The 14,510-nt window shown below is 48.2% G+C and overlaps 1 protein-coding gene across 1 annotated transcript; it reads left to right on the top strand.

The window, feature by feature from the left end:
• Positions 1-345: 345 nt before the first annotated feature.
• On the top strand, positions 346-1,941 carry LOC308514263 (dual specificity protein kinase CLK3-like). The gene has a single exon (XM_081084353.1). It carries the CDS (start codon positions 358-360, stop codon positions 1,831-1,833), a length of 1,476 nt encoding a protein of 491 aa, XP_080940479.1. The 5' UTR covers positions 346-357; the 3' UTR covers positions 1,834-1,941.
• Positions 1,942-14,510: the final 12,569 nt, after the last annotated feature.

Genomic DNA, 14,510 nt, shown 5'->3' with positions numbered 1-14,510 from the left:
AGCCACTGCACTTTGGTGGGCGTGGTTAATAACTCGGTCCTGGTAATGGCGTATATATACCAGGGTCAGGTCATGGCTCCCGCAGTCCCGTGCCAGACTGTCTAGGGAGAGACTTGTGGGAGGTTCTCCTTTCGCTTTCAGCGCTACTAACCCGACAAGAGACGTCTGCTCCTGGTGAGTCCAGAGATGGGACCGAGTGGGTTCGCGAGGCCAGAGTGAGGGAAGACCTGTGTGTTCCTGAGGGCCTGCTCTGTGCCCGCCAGAGAGACACATACCTTGAAAGGGAATCCAGACTGGGTTAGGGCATATTTAAAACGCAGGCGGTTGCTAGTCGCCACCGCCGGAGCCTGGGAGACGATGCATCACTGTAAGCGATACCGCTCCCCCGAGCCACACCCGTACCTGAGCTACCGATGGAAGAGAAGGCCTTACAGTCGGGAGCACGAAGGGAGACTGCGCTACCCATCTCCATGGGAGCCTGCACCCTGGAGATCTCGGTCCAGAAGCCATGACCGCTTACCCTACCAGAGGCGGTACCTGGAGCGCGATGACAGCGCCACATACCGATGTGAGGAGCGGAGCCCATCTTTTGGAGAGGGCTACTATGGGTCTTCACGTTCCCATCACCGACCACGATCCCAGGATAGAGAGCCGTACTGGACTCGCAAACATGCCCGCCATTGCCATTGCCACAGCCGCCGCCCCAGGTCTGGTAGCAGTGCCTCCTCGAGCAGCCAACAGAGCAGTACGTGCAGCAGCCGGAGCGTGGAAGATGACAAGGAGGGCCACCTGTTGTGCCGGGTGGGCGATTGGCTCCATGAGCGATATGAGATTGTGGGAGACCTGGGCAAAGGCACCTTTGGCAAGGTGGTGGAGTGCTTGGACCATGCCAGAGGGAAGTCTCAGGTTGCCCTGAAGATCATTCGCAACGTGGACAAGTACCGGAAGGCTGCCCGACTAGAAATCAATGTTCTCCAAAAAATCAAGGAAAAGGACAAAGAGAACCAGTTCTTGTGCGTCTTGATGTACGACTGGTTTAACTTCCACGGCCACATGTGCATCGCCTTTGAGCTCCTGGGCAAGAACACCTTTGAGTTCCTGAAGGAGAATCATTTCCAGCCTTACCCCCTACCACATGTCCGGCACATGGCCTACCAGCTCTGCCACGCCCTGAGATTCCTACATGAGAACCGACTGACCCACACAGACTTGAAGCCAGAGAACATCCTGTTTGTCAGTTCTGAGTTCGAAACGCTCTACAATGAGCACACGGGCTGTGAGGAGAGGTCAGTGAAGGACTCCAGCATCCGAGTTGCTGACTTTGGCGGTGCTACCTTTGACCATGGGCATCACACAGCCATTGTGGCCACTCGTTATTACCGCCCACCTGAGGTGATCCTTGAGCTGGGCTGGGCACAGCCCTGTGACGTCTGGAGCATTGGCTGCATTCTCTTCGAGTACTACCGGGGCTTCCCACTTTTCCAGACCCACGAAGACCCAGAGCATTTGGTGATGATGGAGAAGACCCTAGGGCCCATCCCATCACACATGATCCACCGTACCAGGAAGCAGAAATATTTTTACAAAGGGGCCCTGGTTTGGGATGAGAACAGCTCTGATGGCCAGTATGTGATGGAGAACGACAAACCTCTGGAGAGTTACATGCTCCAAGACTCCCTGGAGCATGTGCAGCTGTTTGACCTGATGAGGAGGATGTTAGAGCTTGACCCTGCCCAGCGCATCACACTGGCGGAGGCCCTGCTGCACCCCTTCTTTGCTGGCCTCACCCCTGAGGAGCGGTCCTTCCGCACCAGCCGCAACCCCAGCAGATGACAGGCACAGGCCACTACATGAGGAGATGGAACTGGGCTGCCTGGCCCTCTCTCTCCAACTCCTAACCACTGGGCCCCAGGGCCAGAGCCACCCAAGGAACAGTGCAATGTGAAGGAAGGCAGGTGCCTGCAAGCGCGAAGACATGCCCAGCTGCCAGAAAGCACAGATTTGACCCGAGCTACTTATATGTTGTAAAGTTAAAATAAAGTGTTTCTTACTGCTTGCAAAATTTTAAATTGTGTTCATGAGAGAAAAGTGCACTTTGTCAGGGCACATGTCTAGGTTTCAGGTTCCATCCCCAGTGCAGGCAAATAAAGAATCAAGGTTTCTCCCTCTCTCTCTCTCTCTCTCTCTCTCTCTCTCTCTCTCATCAGGAAGAAACACATCCTGGAGTCCTGTGCCACGCTGTGTAGAGAGATCCTTGTGGGAGTTTCGGCTTTCCCTTTTGGCGTTTCAGAACGGAGAAGAGCCATCTGCTGCTGGTGAGTCCGGAGATGGGAACAAGTGAGTGCAGGAGGCCTGCGTGCGGAAGACCTGTGGGTTCCTGAGCACCTGAGCAGTGCCCCGCTGACAGACATGTACCTCTAAAGGGAACCCAAACTCGGGATTGGCTTCTCTTAAAACACAAGCGGTTAATTATTTTTTCCTGTCCCCCGTCCAAACCTTCAGTCACCTAAATGCCCTATCAAAGTTTAGATATCCAGATCTAACCCCCGAGGAGTCAGGAAGCGGAATGTTTGTATGGGGTAAAGCCAAGGCGAAGGTCCTCAAACACCCGCTGCACAGAGTTGCCCAGAGCCGTGGGCGGTAACAACCTAGCTTTCTGTGCAGCGGCCCTGGAAGGGCCCAGTGGGCACTTCGCCAGGGAATTCTCATTCGGATTCAGGTTATTTTAGGGCACATGCTTTCATTATGGTTTGGGGCCTTCCTGAGCCATCAAATGCTTTTGCTAAACTTTCGGGAACCAGGATCTCAACCTGAACGAAGGGGGTGACAATGGCCTCCCGGTGCCGGTCAGAAAGTGCATGTGGACGACCTTCCCTTATGTCTCAGTGAGGCCGGGTTTGTGTACAGGCGGAGATAGGTGAGAATGTGTGTGTATAGGAGGACAGGGGTGAGGTTAGAGCCGTGGGCCTGAATCCCAGATACACAGAACCAGATTGATTGGATCTTCCTTAATAATAAAGTGTTTCATACTGTTTGTAAAAAAAAAAAGAAAGAAAGAAAGAAAAGAAAAGAAAAGAAGCACATCCTCGAGGGAGGGTTTAAAAAAAAAGAGAAAATTTTCAATTGTGTTCATGAGAGAAAAGTGCACTTTGTTCCTATCAATTTTACAAGAATTTATTTGAGCCAAACTGACAGCATATACTGGGGAGCAAGATCTTTCAAATGCTGGGGAAAATTAATTTCTTTTATACATTTGACATTAAGGAGGGAACTATAAGGAAGATTATAGGAAGGTGGGAGAAAGCAAGGCAGGAATCCGATTACAGGTTAAGATTATGTGCTTTCTGTCTGGCGTGACTCAGTGGTTGAGCATCAAACTATGAACCAGGAGGTCAAGGTTTGATTCCTGGTGAGGGCACATACCTGGGTTTAGGTTGCAGTTGCTTTCGAGCTTGATCCCAGTGAGGGGACATGCAGGAGGCAGTGGATCAATGCCTCTCTCTCATCAGTGATGTTTCTCTCTCTCCCTCTTCCTCTCTCTCTCTCTCTATATATATATTATGTTGAACACATCATGTGTGTGTGTGGGGGGGGGGGGTCTGATTACAGGATAGTTAAGATTATGTGCTCTCTTAAGGGTGGTCATGCTTTAAAACAGTGGTTCTCAACCTTCTGACCCTTTAAATACAGTTCCTCATGTTGTGACCCAACCATAAAATTATTTTCGTGGCTACTTCATAACTGTAATGTTGCTACTGTTATGAATCATAATGTAAATATCTGATATGCAGGATGGTCTTAGGCGACCCCTGTGAAAGGGTCGTTCGACTGCCAAAGGGGTCGCGACCCACAGGTTGAGAACCACTGCTTTAGAAGGAAGAATTTGCAAAGAGGCATTTCAAAGGTGTGTGAACCTAGATACACAGGAACAATGGCCAGGGCTTGCTTAAGACAAAGATAAGCTTTTTACTAGAGGAGTTATATCCCTGAGCATGACTAGCCACCGTGACCTGCCCAGTTAGGAATTTATGATTAGATCACCCTGTGATGTTACTTTCTAGAGAACCCCATTTTTTACCCACATTCCTAATGTTATATGAGTTATGTGGAAATGTACAAAATGATCTTTAGGTTCATAATTCATACACTGACAGCACTGTCACTTTCCCGTTGATGATGCTCAATAAGCCAAAGCAGAAATTGTCTCTGAGGCAACTTAGAGCCCAGCACTAAGTCTAAGGAAGAAAACAAAAACAAAAACCAGCCATTGTTCCTAATCACAGATCCAATCCCTCCAGCATGTAAAAACTGGATGTAAAAATGAGCCCTATGGAAAGTAACCTCAGAGGGTGATCTGATCATAAATTCCTAACTGGGAAGGTCATGGTGAGTAGTCACACCCAGGCATATAACTTTTTAGTAAAGGTTTATCTTTGCCTTAAGAAAGCCCTGTCCATTGCCTCTGTGCATCTAGGTTAACACACCTTTGAAATAAAACCATAGCCACCCTCAAGAGAATATGTAATCTTTTCAACTTCCTTTCATCCAATCCCTGCCTTGCTTTTTCCTACTTCAATATAATCTTTGTTACAATTCTGTAGTTAATGTTAAATATACAAAAGAAGTTGAAAAGCTGTCATTTTGGGAAGCATTTTTTTTATCTTGTTCCCCAGCATATGTTGTCAGTTTGGCTCAAATAAATGCTTATAAAAATTCTCTACAGTTTTGGACCTTTCTTGACAAAATAAACCAGTGGCATCTTGATTGGTAAGAAAATGAGACACTGAGTCAGATGGTAGATAGAATCTTTGACCTTAGAGAAATCCTCACCCGCCTGGAGCCTAGCTGCTCCTTCCTCTTCCTACCCTCCACTCTCTTGTGAAATAATAATCAAAAGTTTCTGACCCACCCTAACCAGTTTGGCTCAGTGGGTAGAGCATCGGCCTACGGCCTGAAAGGTCCCAGGTTCGATTCTGGTCAAGGGCATGTACCTTGGTTGCAGGCACATCCCCAGTAGGGGTTGTGCAGGAAGCAGTTGATCGATCTTTCTCTCTTATCGAAGTTTCTAACTCTATCTCTCTTCCCTTCCTCTCTGTAAAAAATCAATAATATATATATATAATTTTACTAGAGGCCCGGTGCACAAAAATTTGTGCACTCGGTGAGGAGGGAGGGTCCCTCAGCCCGGCCTGTGCCCTCTCGCAGTCTGGGACCCCTCAGGGGATGACCACCTGCTAGCTTAGGCCCACTCCCTGGGGGATTGGGCCTAAGATGGCAGCCCAGCAGCCCTCGGGGGATGTCCACTTGCCAGCGGGGAGCAGGCTTAAACTGCAGTCGGACATCCTTAGCGCTGCTGAGGAGGCGGGAGAGGCTCCCACCACCACTGCTGTACTGGCAGCCATCAGCCTGGCTTGTGGCTGAGCAGAGCTCCTCCCATGTGAGAGCACCCTGACCACCAGAGGGCACTCCTGCATTGAGCGTCTGCCCCCTGGTGGTCAGTATGTGTCATAGTGACCAGTCATTCCCAGTCCTTCTGCTGTTAGGGTCAGTTTGCATATTACCTTTTTACTATATAGGATAGAGGCCTGGTGTATGGGTGGGGGCCGGCTGGTTTGCCCTGAAGGGTGTCCCGGATCAAGGTGGGGGTCCCGCTCGGGTGCCTGGCCACCCTGGATGAGGAGATGATGGCTGTTTGCAGCTGGTCACACCCCCTTCAGGGTGGGGGTCCCCACTGGGATGCCTGGCCAGTCTGGGTGAGGAGCCGAGGGCCATTTTCAGGCTGGCAGGCGACTGAAGTTCCCAACCTCTCCTTTTTTTATTTTTATTTTTTATTCTGGGATTTATTTATCTTCTATGGCTGTCACTGGAGCTGAGAGCCAGCTTTAGCTCTGAGGCTCGGCTCCAACTCTGATACCTCGGCTGCTTAAAGCAGGCATCTGGGTTTGTTTGGCTTCTATAATTGAAACACTGTTGCAACTCCAGCTCTGAGGCCCGGCTGGCTGAAAGCAGGTATCTGGGGTTTGTTTAGCTTCTATAATTGCAACATTGTTTCTTAGAGTGCAGCTCAGAGGCCGGCAGCGGCAGGCGGGGAACCTTGGCTTCCTCCATCACTGGAGCAAGCAAACCTCCTGTTCGCTTCAGCTGCCTGGCTACCGGCTGCCATCTTGGTTGGCAGTTTATTTGCGTATCGCCCTAATTAGCCAATGGAAAACGTGTTGGAAGTACGGTTAATTACCATGTTTGTCTATTATAAGATAGGCTTTTTTTTTAATTTTTTTTTTTAAGTTTCTGACCCTGGCCCAGCCAGTGTGGCTCAGTTTGTTGAGGATGGTCCCTTGCACACAGAGGTCACTGATTTGATTCCCAGTCATGGTACATGGCTAAGTTTCAAGCTTGATCCCCAATAGGAGGCATGCAGGAGGGAGGTGACTGATCTTTCTCTTTCATGGATGTTTCTCTCTCCCGCTCCCTTACTCTCTCTAAAAATCATTAAAAACATATTTTAAAAATAAATAAATAATAATTATGTGTTGTTTTATTTCTGACCTGGTCAGGTAGCTCAATTGCTAGAGCATCATTCCAATATGCCAAGAATGTAGGTTCAGTCTCAGACAGGGCACATACAAGAATCAACCAATGAATGAATAAATAAGTGGAACAACAAATTGATATCTCCCTCTCTCTCTCCCTTCCTCTCTAAAATCAATAAAAACTTTTTTAAAAGTTTCTTTCTAGAGACCCAAGGAACAGCTACAAGGCCTTGAAAGACCAAGGATGAAAGCACCAGACTACACTACACTTGGCATTTATGAAAAGAAGAGGAAAAGGGAAGGCAGAGGTATAGGAGGGCCCGGTAGCAGTGTAGAAGGGACAATGTACTTACTATTGCCAGTCAGGTATTCCATCGGGCTTGGTTGAAGTAAACAGAAGACACTTTATTTTTAGCAAAAAAAATGCCTTAATAGATATAGGTCCTTTAAAAAATCCTTTGAGGGATTGGAGGAGCAGCGCCTCTGCTGTATCCCAGAAATGACTCCAAGAATGAGACTACTACACCCTCCCACCAGGGAAGCTTCAGAAAGGGGAGGGATGAAGACTCATTGCTGAAACTGTTGAGTTTAAGAACACAGTGCCCTATCCCTGGCCAGTGTGGCTCAATTGGTTGGAACATAGTCCCCTATCCTGAAAGACTGTAAGTTTGATTCCCGATCAGGGCACTGTGCATATGGGAGGCAACTGATCTGCTTCTCTCCCTCCCTCCTTCTCTCTCTCTCTTTCTTTTTCTTTCTCCCCTCTTTCTAAAATCAACACACATATCCCCAGGTGAGGATTCAAAAACAAAAACAACTCATATTGCCCTAGTTATGATCCAGGAATTGGCTGTTGCCTGGTGAAGGGATGCTGGGCGCTGCTGCAGAAAACCCAACATCCCATGACCGTGTTGGCCAGCAACAGCCAAAGCAGCCAGGAGATGGCCCCTGCCTCACTTCTACTTTCCAAGTCTCTTGGGTGTGCAAATTATTGATACATCAAAATTTACTAGACTCACTCCTAGCTGCAATAAAATCTGGAAAACAGTTTTTAGATTTCCAGCCTTTGCAGTTTAACAAGTTATATAAAAAGGAGATAGTATGTAAGTCAGCCATATCCATCACAAGTGTTTATGAATCTACATTTTTTTAAATTTCCTTGGTAATAAGTAGAGAGAAAGGATTCTGAGCCAGGAGCAGCACAAGAATGAAACAAACGTCTGTTTCAGACTTTTTCATTTTATAAACCAATTGTGACATAAGGGGAGCAGAGAACTTTTTTTTTAAATTTATTTTATTGCTAAAAGTATTACAAAGGGTATTACATATGTGTCCTTTTTTTTCCCCCGCCCTTGACAATCGAGCAGAGAACTTTTTATATTGTCACATTAAGGACATTACCAGTTACTACTTACTATAACCATCATTTCATAAAAGAAGTAACATTTGTAACACCAAAAACGTGGGAAGGTTAGAATCTCAGAATTTAAAAACTGGATAAACTTGCCCTGGCTGGTGTTGCTCTATAGTTAGCGCGCCGGCCCTTGCATTAAAGGGTCACTGGTTTGATTCCTGGTCCAGAGCATGTACCTGGGTTGCAGGTTTGAACTCTGGCAAACAATCAATGTGTCTCTCTCTCACACATCGATTTTTTTTTTTTTATCTCTCTCTCCCCCTTTCTCCCTACCTTCCACCCTCTCTAAAAATCAATGGAAAAAAGATCCTCGTGTGAGGATAAGTAAATAAGTAAGTAAATAAATCCCTTCTAACTCAGAAACTCTGCCTAGATGCACATTCTTTTCCCAACTTTCTTCCAAAGTAATTATTTTGGACTTCTTAACAATTAGCATAGTATCAAAGACTATGCCCAAGCAATGGCTTTTATGTTCGTGCCACCTCTTCAATTACGAACTCCTGAAAGCACAAACATCTTTCCAGGACTCCATGGTGCCTGTCAGTGCCTTATATGTCATGATTATAAAATGAGTTTATGTTGCCCTCGCCGGTTTGACTCAGTGGATGGATAGAGCATTGGCCTGTGGACTGAAGGGTCCCGGGTTTTATTCTACTCAAGGCCTCAGTTGCAGGCTCCTCCCCCGCCTCTGGCCCTGGTCAGAGCGCATGCAGAAGGCAACCAACCAATGTGTTTCTCCCACATCAATATTTCTCTCTGTCTTCCCCTCTCTCTTCTACTCTCTCTAAAAATCAATGGGAAGATATCCTCAGGTGAGAATTTTTTTAAAAGGTAACAAAAAAATAAAATAAAACGAATATATCTTGAATAGTGGGTAGGACAAATTAATACTTCAGGTATTTTTTTTTCTTTTCTTAAAAACTTCTTAAAGTAAAAGATATATGGGAAAATGTCTTATTGGATGATTGTTTTTACAAAGCTAGCAGCACCCAGACCTAATCCCAGAACACACCTCAGAAGCCCTGATGTCCCTTCCCAGTCACAGAAGCCCAAAGGGTAACTACAATCTAGACTTAGGACAACATACATTAGTTTGCCTGCTTTTGGCCTTTATAGAAACGGAATCATTCAAATATGTTCTCTTTTTTTTTTTTTCAAATAATAAAATTTATTTAGAAAGTTACAAAAGTAGTAGACGTGAGCCGGCTGGGCTGCATAGGCTCAGGAAACAAGTTACAGGCACTAAAGACGGGCCCTTGGAGCTCAGGCAAAAGCAATGCAGCCCAGCTGGCATGGCTCAGTGGTTGAGCTCCGACCTATGAACCAGGAGGTCCCGGTTCAATTCCCGGTCAGGGCACCTGCTGGGGGTGTGGGCTTGATCCCCAGTGGGGGGCGTGCAGGAGGCAGCAGATCAATGATTCCCTCTCATCATTGATGTTTCTCTCTCTCCCTTCAAAAACCTTGTCACTATTGGCTCAACCCTTTACCGAAGGCCGGGCTCCCTGGGTGGGGATCCAAATAATTGGGTTCAGAGGAGAAGATCCCTTGAAAACACCCCTGTGCTCTGTTGGGGCGCTCCAGGCAGCGGAGCCTTTATACTCCCAACCCCCAGACCCCAGAGCCCTTTCCCGGAGGTGGAGGGACAGGCACTGGGTTTTCATCACCAAAGAGCGACTGGGGCCAAAGGACCACCCGCAATTGCCCTTGGCCTTCTCAGCCCGACGGACCCGGGCGCACCCCGGGAGGCGGCGAGGGGAGGGGGGGCGGGTATCTGCTAAAGCAGACATGCACCCCTCTTTAACGGGGGGTGGGGGGCCAGAACCGCTTCCCCATAAAGGGTTCCTCGGACGGGAGGCCCGCGAGGCAGTTGGGTGTGAAGGTGCGAGGTGGGGAGCGGGGGCGGGGAGGGGGGGCGCGCGAGCCGCACCTCGCTCCGCCGCGCGGGGCGCATGCGTGCGGCTAACGGAGGGCGCGGATAAACCGAGTCACGTTTTCCCCCCAGGTCAACGGATCGTTCGAACTGAACCTTGGCCTTTCGGAGCAGCGCGGGGCCTAACGGCTGCTCAACGGGCAGCCGGAGCGCAGGGCGCCGTCGCTGTGTCTCCCGGCGGCGGCCTGGACCCGGCGCAGGTGCGGGCGGCCCCGAGGGGGCGGTTGAGCGGCGCCGCGGGGCCCTGCGGTCGGGTGGTGGGTGCGCTGCGCTGCCCGGGGGCCCGCAGGCGGGAGGCCGAGCCTCCGAGCCTCCGAGCCTCCGAGCCTCCCGAGCCTCCCGAGCCTTCGAGCAGCCGAGCCGGCTCGGGCGGAGGTGGGTGGTGCCTGCGTGGGGGGCTGGGCTCAGGGAGAGGGGGTCCTGCGGCTCTGGAGACACTGGCCCGGAGCCTCGGGGTGTCAGAATATTTCGTTCCGGAGCCCCTGCTGGGCCCCCAGCTCTGCTCTGGGCGCGGGGGGTCCCCACGGGGAGGGCGGTGGGCCCTGGCCCCACCTTCCTGGAGCTGACCAGCAAGGGACAGACAGTAAGATGCATGGGTAGCTCATGACGTGCCGGGCAGAGCCACCGCTTCGCAAGGGAAGATGCAGCAGGGAAGCGGGGAGGGGGGTATTGCCGTGGGGGCAGGAGGAGGAGGGGTCTGAGAAGTCCTCTGGACCGGAGACCCGAGGGGGTGAGGCCGCCGTAGGAGGGAACCGGACCGGGGGAGAGGGCACCGCGGCGGCCTTCAGAGGCGCCCGTCCACCGGGAGTGTGAGTGCGATGCAGTGAGGTCAGCTTTGTAGGCTTTGCCAGAGGGAAATCGGAGCTTTCCTAAAACGTTAGGGATCATCCCTTCATTCAGTGCTGAACTCTTTAGTCCTGAAGAGTGAGAGAAGGGGGTAAGCGCCAGTGCATCTGGCAAAATATTGTTATTCATGTTGTCCCCGTTTAACTATGTTGACTACATTTGTCATTTCCATTGGTTTTCATGAAGACTTCATCTGAGTTCATGTTACAAATCACTAAGTAACCTCTCCCTTTAAAAAAAAAAAAGTGTATTTGAGTTAAAAGAGTTGTGGGAACTTAGGGCGTTTGTTTGTTTTTCCCAAATGAGGAAAAGGAAATGGTAATAGGGAGGCTAAGGAATAGTCTGTCCTGATTCTCCTCCTACAAATAAACTCAGGAAATAATACCAGTGCTTCAACATACAGCATCTCAGCAGATATTCAGAGCTCCCCACCCAAGCCAGGGGAGCTGGCAGAGGAAGGAAACAGACTCAGACTTGCTACCCAGTTAAGCAGAATCATCATGTCCCACACCCTGCCGCTCACTGAGGTGGTAGAGGCTAAGGTGACGCAATGAGGAGATGGCTTATATAAAATGTTTTAAATTGTATATGGCAAAATAAGCCACATTAAATTGCAGAATTTTATATCAGCAGGATTACGTAATTTGATCCCTGCTCATTTTGCTCATGGGGAGACTGGGCTAGTTGATGACAGAGCAATGACTCAATGTAGAGGTTCTGTTTTCAAAATATTCAGCTCTTTCTCTTTTGTTTCCCCAGAACGCTTAACTATATAACATTGTTTGCACTGGCTACTGAACAAGTGGAAAGAGCTTTGTTGAGGACCCCAGAACTGAGTTCATCTCAGACAACATTAGAGTTAGTTGTATGAGGTTTTACGTTCTTCCACAAGTATTTATTGGTGTGCCCATTGGTTAGGGGGCTAAGTCACAGCCTCTTAAGGGGAGTAAGTAGAGCAAATAAGTAACTGGCTAATTGCAATTTACAGGCAGCAGTACCTGGAAGAGGAATTGGAGGGAGAGTCAATTCTTAGTATAGCAGAGAAATGGAGAGGTCCAAACAGGATGTGAGTATTAAGAACGTATGTCAGATTGGAATCAAATTGTTTCGACATGGTTATGTTAATAATCACAATATCGATCCTCTCCCTAAACGTTTGTTGTCTTGAACAATGTATGACATACACATAAGTGGTGGGGAGACTATTGCAGCCAAGAGATGATGTACCTTCCCACACTGCTATTCACATTTAATTAGTACTAGCTATTTGTGGCATTTTGTGCTGTAATGTTATCAAGCATGATAAGAATGACTAACCACGTTCAGCGTTGTGAACTGCAGACTGGCCTCAGTTAAATTATGCACAAGTGGTCTTGAGGCAATCTCCCTGAAAAGAGCCATGGCATATGAAGTGATATATGAATGTGCGCAATAATAACGATTTCTATAGAGCAGAGTCTAGACTGTGAGTGATGTAGCTTGCACAACATTGTGATGAAGAGCCACAGAAAGGTATTTTTAAGAAATATATGAGCTTTTGAAATGATAGAGGAGGAGGGTAGGCATCATCTGGTAGCTAAATCATGTATTGCCTGAAATCAAAGGTTTATCAACATGATATGATCATATCGAGAAAGACTTTAAATGAACTTTTCTTTGAGAATTCACTGGTATCTCGAATGACTGTCATTTCATACTGCCAGTCTTTTTCCTGAACTTTTTAATGGTCCATTCTAGGGGAAGCAGAGCAAGGGGGGAAAGCAGGGGATATAATGGCTCTTCCTTAACACATTTTCCAAAATGCAAAAGATGCATCTTTTTAAAAATCTAAAGAGTCAACACTTTTAAAGGTGATACTTTTGAGTGACAATTATTAAGACTGTTTTAGAAAGACATTTAGGGGAAGCACAGAAAGAGCGAGATAGGAAACAGAAATTAGTCAGTGGTCCCTTTTAAAACATGTTCTCTCCTCTACCAATCAAGAGCAAAGCCACCGTGCTCCCTAGCTACTCCAAGCTCCCCCTGCTGCATTTTTATTTACTAATTAGATGTAACTACTTAAGAATAGGAATTATTTTGTTTTTCATTTCAAAAATCATATATCTCTGTTATTTGTGAGCTTCCTAATTATGCCAACCTTATCATTATTAAGATATATCATTGTTTTATTTTAAAAGCCTGTGAAACATCCCAATAATACAGAAATTAAAGGACAGAGTGCCCTGACTTTTGGTGGGAATTAAGGATAAATAAAATTTAAGATGGTTGTTGCTGTTGTTACTGGCATTAAAAAACAGTGAATTTGCCCTAACCAGTTTGGCTCAGTGGATAGAGCATCGGCCTGCGGACTGAAGGGTCCCGGGTTTGATTCTGATCAAGGGCATGTACCTTGGTTGTGGGCACATCCCCAGTAGGGAGTGTGCAGGAGGCAGCTGATTGATGTTTCTCTCTCATCGATGTTTCTAACTCTCTATCCCTCTCCCTCTCCCTTCCTCTCTGTAAAAAATCAATAAAATGTATTTTTAAAAAATAAAAATAAATAAAAACAGTGAATTTACTTTTTGATGAGGCTGTTTTGACAAACCCAGATACAAATGGCTGTGAAAATTTGTCCTATTTCATACCTATTAATCAGACACTGTAATTAGCTTTTTGGGTGACATTTATCTTTGTAACAATTGTAACAATTAAATTAGACTAGAAGCCCGTTACATGAAGATTCGCGCAACAGGCCTTCCTTCCCCTGGCTGCTGGCACCGGTTTTCCTCCGGCACCCGGGACCCAGGCCTTTGGTCCGGCCACAGCGGAGAAGCCAGGCCTCAAGGCCAGGCTTCTCCCCTGTGGCTGCAGTGAGGCTTCACTTCTCCACTGCAGCTGCAGCAAGACTTGGCTTCAGGCTTCAGGCTTCACTCCAGCCGGAGCCTTCAGTCTTTGCTTTGCGCCTGCGTATGCAAATTAACCGCCATCTTTGTTGGGTTAATTTGCATGGTCACTCTGATTGGCTGGTGGGCATAGCAGAGTGACACCAGTTTGCATGTTTCTCTTTTATTAGTGTAGACTAGAAGCCCAGTGCATGAAATTCATGCACTTGAGGAGGGGGGGGTCCCTCAGCCTGGCCTGTGCCCTCTTGCAGTTCGGGAGCCCTCGGGGGATGTCCGACTAACGTCCTAGGGAGCAGGCCTAAGACGTTAGTCGGACATCCTTAGTGCTGTAGTGGAGGCAGGAGAGGCTCCCGCCACCGCCACTGTGCTCACCAGCCATGAGTCTGGCTTCTGGCTGAGTGGTGCTCCCCCTGTGGGATCACACTGACCACCAAGGGCAACTCCTGCATTGAGTGTCTGCCCCCTGGTGGTCAGTGAGCATCATAGTGATTGGTCTTTCCGCCTTTAGGCTGAAACTGGCTCTCTGACATCCCGCAAGGGGTCCCAGATTTTGAGAGGGCACAAGACAGGCCAAGTGCACAATTGGGGCTGGGGAGGGACCACGGGAAGGCTCCAGGGCATGTCTGGCCTGTCTCGCTCAGTCCCGATCGGCCGGACCCCAGCAGCAAGCTAACCTACTGATTGGAGCGTCTGCCCCCTAGTGGTCAGTGCACATCATAGCTACTGGTCGACCAGTCGACTGTCTGCCCCCTGCTGGTCAGTGCATGTCATAGCAAGCAGTTGAGAAGCCTTAGCATATCATTAGCATATTACGCTTTGATTGGTTGAACAGCCGACCAGATGACTGGACACTTAGCATATTAGGCTTTTTTATATAGGATAATATATGGGGATGGGCAAAAGTAGAT

The sequence above is a fragment of the Myotis nattereri genome (genome assembly GCF_964212035.1).
Source record: "Myotis nattereri genome assembly, chromosome: 2".
Lineage (NCBI taxonomy): Eukaryota > Metazoa > Chordata > Mammalia > Chiroptera > Vespertilionidae > Myotis > Myotis nattereri.
The sequence above is the reverse complement of the archived record's forward strand: the minus strand, read 5'-3'. Positions and strand labels throughout refer to the sequence as shown.